This window comes from Pterocles gutturalis, unplaced genomic scaffold (assembly GCF_000699245.1).
Source record: "Pterocles gutturalis isolate BGI_N339 unplaced genomic scaffold, ASM69924v1 scaffold16792, whole genome shotgun sequence".
In the NCBI taxonomy this organism is placed as follows: Eukaryota; Metazoa; Chordata; class Aves; order Pterocliformes; family Pteroclidae; genus Pterocles; species Pterocles gutturalis.
In genome coordinates, this window is record NW_010115702.1 from 1 (window position 1) to 8,057 (window position 8,057).

General features: G+C 54.8%; 1 protein-coding gene across 1 annotated transcript; it reads left to right on the plus strand.

Moving 5' to 3' along the window:
* Nucleotides 1-247: 247 nt before the first annotated feature.
* On the plus strand, nucleotides 248-3,779 carry LOC104463092 (tyrosine-protein kinase Srms-like; the record flags this gene model as incomplete). The annotated part of the gene is made up of 6 exons (XM_010075282.1): nucleotides 248-414; nucleotides 1,328-1,466; nucleotides 1,936-2,094; nucleotides 2,719-2,900; nucleotides 3,056-3,212; nucleotides 3,586-3,779. Coding segments are annotated over 6 exons (998 nt in total), but the record flags the coding sequence as incomplete, so codon positions are not given.
* Nucleotides 3,780-8,057: the final 4,278 nt, after the last annotated feature.

An 8,057-nucleotide genomic window follows, 5' to 3' on the forward strand; every position in this document is an offset into this window, starting at 1 on the left:
TTATTATTATTATTCCAAGCATCATCTCTCCAGTCCACCCAAGCCCCGCTTGCCCACAGCCAGGAGTCTGTTGACCCAGGAGGTGGGAGCAAAGAGGGTGATGGGGAGGGGGATGTCATACCCTGGGGTCGAGCTGGGTTGCTTTCGGGTGACTTAAGGAAGGGAGGGAGGGTGAGAGCCAGCAGGGAGGTGGGAAGGAGCCGGCGATTGCCCGAGCTGAGTTTTCTCCGTCTGGGCTTCCCCGCAGTGCGCAACCACGCGAAGGTCAGCCACTTCCGAATCTGCAAGAGCCCCGGGGGCAGCCTGTACATCCAGAAGGGCCATCCCTTCCCCGACATGGAGGAGCTCCTCGCCTTCTACACCCAGCACTGGAAGGTCATCCAGAGCCCCTTGCTGCAGCCCTGCAGCCCCGCGGTGCGTACGCCAGCGGCGCGGCCGAGGTCCCAGAGATGGCCAGGGTAGAAAAAAAGGAAAGAGAAATTAGGGAAAAATAGGAATAACCAGTCTGTCCATTTGGGATTGGAGCTTTATTAAACTAAATTTAAAATACACCATTAATGTAGCTGCTGGCATCACCTTTCATCAGCCGTGCTAAGGCCAGGCATGGCATTTACGTATATATTTTTTTTGACCAGCCAAAATGCACAGGCTTTTCTGAAATGTCTTCTTCATCTCAAAGACTAGAAACCATGTTCTTACAAATCCCTTCGATACTGAATCTGGAAATATCTGCTCTTCCAATTTTTCTTCTAGAGTTTAATAAGACCACATTGCTTTTATGGAGTTTTCATGCCAATTAGTGTGGCACTCATATCCAATTAGATTATTAATTCCAAATTGCCGAGTCATTTCCTGATTAGAATTCCATTCCCTGATTATGATTTAGAAATAACAATTAAAGATGTGAATAATTTGAGAGTGAAATTGGAAGGTGTAAGAGAAAATAAATGCCTAATGAGCTGAAGCCTAAATCAGCCATAATATGCAACAATATCCATTTACTCATTTTGATTTATTGGTGGAAATGGAGAAGAGCCACCTTTGAGGTCTGATGAAGAGGGAATTATGACCTGAATTCCTGATAGTTCATGGAGTCTCCAAAAATCTCCCTCCTTGCATACGCTGGCAATGCAGAAGATGCCCCACGTGCTTTGTGCCCCCGATGAACATTTAGCAAAGGGAAAAACAAAAACCCCAGTGCAAGGCAGATGCTGGAGCACAGTGTCCTGCTCACTCCTCTGTGGCCACCAGGCCTTGGTGGGCACCAGGAGCTGGTGCAGGCTCCACCAGCAGGTCCTGGTCCAAGCGTGTGATGCCCATTTCACAGACCCCCCCCGAGAGGGACGGCTGGGAGCGCCCGCGCTGGGAGTTCACGCTGCGGAGGAAGCTGGGCGAGGGCTACTTCGGAGAGGTGTGGGAAGGGCTGTGGAGGAACACGGTGCCGGTGGCCATCAAGATCATCAAAGGTAGGTGGAGGAAGAGATGTCATCGGTGGCCTGCTGGGTCTCTTGTTCACTGCCACATCGTTCACTTCTTTTTGTTTCCTAGTCGTCTTGGTCACTGTGACTGTGTTACCAAGCAAACTGTGGTAGGACCTGGCAAGTAGCCACTGGGCTACTTCTGTGGACCCACCTAAGCTTGGGCTTCACCTTTATAAAATGGGTCCATCCAGTGGGTTCGTGATAAGTCACATCAAGTCCAATGGGTTTATGATAAGTCCTGATGGGACTATGATCCAGAAAATGGGGTCCAAACCCCTGTGGAAAACATCTCTTAGATGTTTGGATGTGAGACACAGGGTGTGCAGACATGAACTGTGAGAGCAGGGGTGGGCTGCGAGGAGGAAAAGGGTCCTCATCCCAGTTGGAGGTGCTGAGCTCCCAACGTCCATGTAAGAAAGTAGCTCACAACGGCCGTGTTGGCTTTCTCCCCCAGCTGACATGAAGGCAGAAGACTTCACCAAGGAGATTCAGAACTTGAAGCGCCTGAGGCATGAGAAGTTGATCCAGCTGCACGCCGTCTGCTCGCTGGATGAGCCTGTGTACATCATCACGGAGCTCATGCGGAAAGGCAACCTCCACAGCTACCTCAACAGTGAGTACCCATGCCGGTACCACGGGGAGTGGGCTCCTGGGGCAGCACTGCTCTATGGATGCCCCAGAATGGTCCTACAAACCTGAGTGGGGACCCTAAGAGAGCACAAGCCTGGTTTCAGTCCTGTTTAGATTAGTGGTAATACAGAGCAATCCATGGGCGCTTGGTGGAGATGGTCTCGGGTGACCTAAAGGTGCAGTCTGGCGTGGTCCATGTGGGTTGGGTCCATACCAGTCCCTGAGAGCCCAAGCATGTTGGTAGGGACCTTCACCCCTTCTTCTTCACCCACCCCACTGCTGTGTTTGGGCAACTCTGCCTTCGTTAGGAATGAAATGGCCAAACCTCCCCCTGGACACAGTGGCATGGTCTTGTTCACATGCAGAGCTGGTAATATAGACCATGGTCCACTCATCACCTGGCTGTCAGTTTGTTTTTATTGGCCTTTCATGGCTGTGCTGAACTTTCCATGTGGCACAGCCAGGATGATTAGGCAGGACCTGAAATTCAAGGTTTTACACATTTCCCTGCTCCCACATTGCCAATGCAGGCCCTCCTTCCACACCAGAATACCCAAAACAGACATTGCTAGATTGAACCCAACGCTTGGATTGTCTGGGTTAACAGGTCCTGAAGGGAAGTCCCTGGGCACCTCCCACCTGCTGAATATCGCCTGCCAAGTGGCAGATGGGATGAGGTACCTGGAGGAGAAGCACATTGTCCACCGGGACCTGGCAGCCAGAAACATCCTGGTGGGAGAGGAACTCACCTGCAAAATCGCCGATTTTGGACTTGCCCGGCTCCTCAAGGTTGGTCAGTGGGATGCTGTCGCTCCAGGCCACCAAGCTGCCCCATGCTGTAGCCATTCCCCCGCCATGCCCTGTCCCAGCCCCAGTAAAGCCCCAAAAGCAGCGGCCATGTTCATCATAGCATCCCTCAGGACCCATCTCCCATTGCTTTCCAGGATGACATTTATTCCACCAGCAGCAGCACCAAAATCCCGGTGAAGTGGACAGCCCCAGAGGCAGCCAACTACCGCACCTACTCCCTCAAGTCTGATGTCTGGTCCTATGGGATTCTGCTCTACGAAGTCTTCACATATGGACAGATCCCGTACGAAGGTAGGGCTGCCAGCTCCCTCCAGCGCCGGTCCGTCCACACACCGGGCACCTTGCCCATGGTCCCCAAAAGCCAACATGTCATGAGTTGTCATATTATCCTTTCCACAAAGGATGTGGAAGGACCTCCAAGAGCAGGAGCAAGGTATTGCCCGCTTTGGGGGTTGCTTAGAGGGAGTTTTCAGTGTTTGCAGAGCAGGTGTGGGAGCTGGGGATGGGAAGGTGGTATGGGCTGGATGATCTCCCTCTGCCATCCTCGTGGCTGAGAGACACCATTTCCCAGCAGCACCAGTTGGCATCTTGGCCCATGTCAGGTGTACCTTCAGGACATCCTTTGGGGGCATGAGATTGAGGGGCATCTTCTCCTTCCTTGCAGGAATGACGAACCAAGAAACTGTTCGGCAGATCACCAGGGGCTACCGCCTTCCCCGGCCCAGCTCCTGCCCTCCCGAGATCTACAGCATCATGCTGGAGTGCTGGAGCGGCAACACGGAGGAACGTCCCACCTTCCTGGCTCTGCGGGAGAAGCTGGGCTTCATCTACAGACGGCTGCTCAGCTCCTTCTCCTGAGGGACCCCTTCGCACCATCCTTCCTGCACAAGCCCCCCTGGGCCAGCCAAGTGGCTCCTTCCTTCTGGTTTGCCCTCTAACAGGACTCCAAGGAAAGCACATCACCCCACCCCCCCCAAAAAAAATATCCCATGGCCCCTCTTGGTCAGGATGCAGAGAGGTGGCCAAGGGAAAAGGCAACCAGTTGTGAACTCATTGCCGGTGCTTGGCTGGGTAGCAGGCTGGAAAAGCCCCGTAGTAGTGAAGGCATCACCCAGAGTTTACATCTTCATCAGCCAGCAGGGTGGGAGGTCCCTGCCGCTCCCCACGCCCACGTGAAGGTTTGCAGTTTGTGTTCAGTTGTGTCTCCACTTGATTTTTCTCGTAGTGTGTGTCCGGTGTATTTATCAATAAATGTGTGTGCATCCATCCTTCCCCGGGAGTCCTTGTCCATGGGCGCTCTGCCCTCGCCACGCTGCTCCCCTCCCTGCCCAGGAAGCACTGGTTTGCAACAAGTCCCATTCTTGCAACCCCAGATATAACCATTTTCCTGTCTCTTTGGTCTCTGTTCAAACAGGTGGGCATTAAACCATGTGTCACCCCTTTCCCCAGCAGCAGCCCTGCTTGTCCCGAGGACCCTGCACAAGCAACTCCTGGCTCCTGATCTTGCTCACCATCGTCGTATTTATTCCAAGAAAAAAAATGTATGTCCGGGTTCAAATATTTACCACCTGCTTAGCTGGGGTGTGGGCAGCACTGGGTACAGCACCACTTCACCCTCTTCTGCTCCCCATCACCCCCAGGGTGCAAAGCCCAGGGATGCTCCCACCAGCTCCTTGCTGGTCCTGGGGTACAGCAATACAGGGGGATCTTGAGCCTCTCGTGTCCCCCCAGGCTCGGGGGAGCATTTGCTCCAGCCAAGCACCTTTTGGCCCCCCTGCCCATGCACGCTCTGGGAGGCAGGGCTGTCCTCGGCAGCAGGGGAAGGACTGGCTGAAAAGCAGCGCCGGGAGCATGGCCAAAGCCTGGGGCTGGAGCAGGGCTGCTGGAGCACTGACACGCTCGGGACACTGGTGGGGTGGGTGGGGGAAAGGCTGGGTTTAGATTTCCTCCTGACAAGCCCATTGTACCTGTTTGCAAGAGAGGGGGGTGCCTGGTAGGAGTGAAACAACAGCAGGGCTGGAGTAGATAAAGTTTATGCAATACTCGCGCCTGAGCAGCATCCGTGCTGTGCAAAATAGCAGAAATGAGTCTGGCTGCTAATTGAGCAAGTCTCCAGGGACGAGGGGCCTGGAAAGGGGAGGTGGGGATGTGTTTTCGCTCGAGCAAGGGTGAGGCGGTTGCTGAGCCCTGCGGCTGTGCCCCAGGAAGGTGGTAGCTCTGGGTTAAACTGGTCCCAGCTGGAAAAAGCAACAGGTTGTTTTTTTCTGTGGTGGTTGGACGGGATTGCAAGAGGAAACTCTCATCTTGCAAAGCATTTCACAGCCTGATCAAACACAGCAGAGAGCACACGTATGCACAGCCCAGGTCTCCTCCTACGAGAAACCAAAGCCCGGAGCCGTGTCCGGCAGGTGCTGGATTTACTCCACGCCAGGAAAAGGCAGGGACATGGCTGGTAAGCAATGCAGATATTAAATTTGCTGATCTGGCTGCCACCAGATGGAGCTAAAAATTAAGCAGGAGGAGAAGGGTGTGCGTGGGCCGATGGTGGGGCTGGCGTGGGGTGCAGTGGTGCACAGTGGGGTCCCCCGAGAAGGCAGCGGGGTGGCAGGGCTGCACCGGCCCCATTGCACCCGTGGCCCCAAAGCAGCTCAGTGCTGCAGCAATGCCACATTGGGGGGCATGCAGGGGGGGACATGGGGACACTGGCCAAGCCAGCGCTGCCCACAGCAGCTTTTCCTCCCTCTTCTGCAGCCACATTAAAAGCCGATCTGCTGCTTGGGGTTGCTCTCCAGGACAGTCTGCTGGGTTTGGGCATTTTTCGGAGTCATTACCTGCTTTCTAAAAGTAGTGGGAGTTGTGGGGGGAGCCCAGATTTTCCCATCTTTTCCCAGCATCTCAGCCTGGGCTGGGCACTGCAGCATCATCCCCCCCCCAAAAAAATCCTGATACAGGGACTGGGCTCTTCCCAAAATCCATCCCACAAAGGCCCCACTCCTTCCAAACCCCTCCGGGGTGGGCATTGCAAACACATGTTGCTAAAGGCATCCGCCTGCTCTGGTTTCAGCCTGGCATGTGCCCTGTTTGCAGATTCAACTTGACCGAGTGGCATTTGGAAACAGCGTCAGGCTGCTGCCGCGTGTTGGAGCTGCACAGTTTGTTCCTATTTTTAAGGTCCCGCGTTGGCCTTTGAAGGGTGAGGGGGAAGCAAAGCTGCTGGAGGTAAAAAAAAGAAAAATAATAATTCCTCAAGGAGCGAGAGGCAGGTAAGGGAAGATTTCTCACACTAGGTGAAGAAATTTTTTCAAATATTGGATCTAAACCTCCCCAGCACAACTTGGGCCATTTCCTCTTGTCCTCTCACTTAACAAGGGAAAAGAGACCAACACCCACAGCCGTGGGGATGGAAACAGCGCAAAAATGAACGCGCTTGGCTGTCAGATGTTTTTCCTGAACACATCTGAGTGCTGCCAAGGGGCAAGAAAATCCCCCGAAGCACCAGGCACCCCAAGCAACCAGAGCGATGCCAAGGTCTTTGCTCTCAGCAATGCCATGGAGCTGCCTGGGAGCCAGTCCGGGGGGAGCACTGGGCTCTCCTTGTTTTTTCCTTTGAGGAAAGCGCCCAGCTGAAAACCAGGGATGCAGGATTGGTGCCTTTCCTCTGCCAAAGCATTCCCGGGGCGTCTGGGGACAGTCGCTGGGTCTGACCCTCCACAATCACAAGCCCAACAAGCAAACACGGCAATATTGACTGTACCTTCCTGTGTCCACACTTTAATCTGCAGCCTCGGAAAAAAAGAGTCTCTCCAAAATCTGGGGCTTTGGCTGGGACCCAACAGCAGATGAGACCCCACTGCCCCCCCCTCAAAACATCCCAGGGATGAGCAGCATTTCCCAGTACCAGCCAGTGCTGCAGCCACCCTGCCCAGCTCACCAGCACACCTCGTCTTGTCCTATTCAGAAAGGATTTTTTAATAATTTTTTAAATTTTTGCCTGATTTTCCTGTGTTGTGTGAAGTTTCCAGGCTGCTGCACGCCTCTTGTGACACACAGCCACACGGATGCAGGTGCAGCCCCCCCCAGCAGTGCCTGGACCAGTGCTTCACTGCCTGCCTGGAAGTCACGTCGGATCAGTCACGGGGCGTGAGGTCCTGCTGGGGATTTGAGGTCACCCGTGGGGGTCCAAACCACGCACCCGAGGCTGCTGGCCCTGGGGAACCCCCCCCTACAGACATTCCTTTCAGACACTTACCCAAGGGGAGCGGAGGTCCCGCTGGGGACACAGCCTCTCCTGGGGACAAAGGGGGACACAGCCCCGCTGCCCCGAGGACAAGGACCGCTGCCTGGAGATGCACAGCTCAGGACAAAGCTGACACAACACTTCCCTACCCGAACCAAGGAGCAGAGCTGGCAGTGACCCTGGATGCCTCTGCAGCACAGACAAAAAGCAGAGCAGCCCCACGTGCCCCCCCGGCTGTCATCGGGGCAGCAGCGCCTGACGCACGCAGGGACTGTCCCGTGTCTTGTGCTGGAGGTGAAAGCAGGGCAGAGCAGGGAGATTTGGCATCCTTAAATCCCCCCATGCCAGGGTTTTGTTTGCCGCCAGCAGGAACTGGGACCTTGCCCCCTTGCACGCAGGTACCCGCACGCTCGTATTTTCTCGGCACTTCATTGAGCAGCACTGCCCAGCTCTCAGGCTGATCACAGAAGGGCCAAACAGCCACATTGACTAATTCAAGGCAAAAAAGCAGCCAAAACACCACCATGAGTATAACACGTGGACCAGCCCCAGTCACACCCCCCAAGCTACCATCAACGCCACGAGCTCCATCCTGGCATCAGACCCACAAAATGCAAGGCTGATCTCTCCCCTGGGTACAGAGGGCTCAGTCTGCACCCAAATCCTTCCCTGAGCCCTGAGCACACCCAGCTCAGACCCAGGCACTCGCTCCTACCCCCGAGGCACGGGAGCAGGGCAGGGATGTGCTCCGGGAGCAGAGCGAGTTCTACGCGGGCAGGGACAGGCTGTGCAGCCAAGTGAGAAAGAAAGGGTGGGGGAGGCGTTCCCAGCATTGCAGCCACGGAGCCGGATCTTGCTCACATGCAAAAACAAACACACGCACCCATGAGTCACGCTGG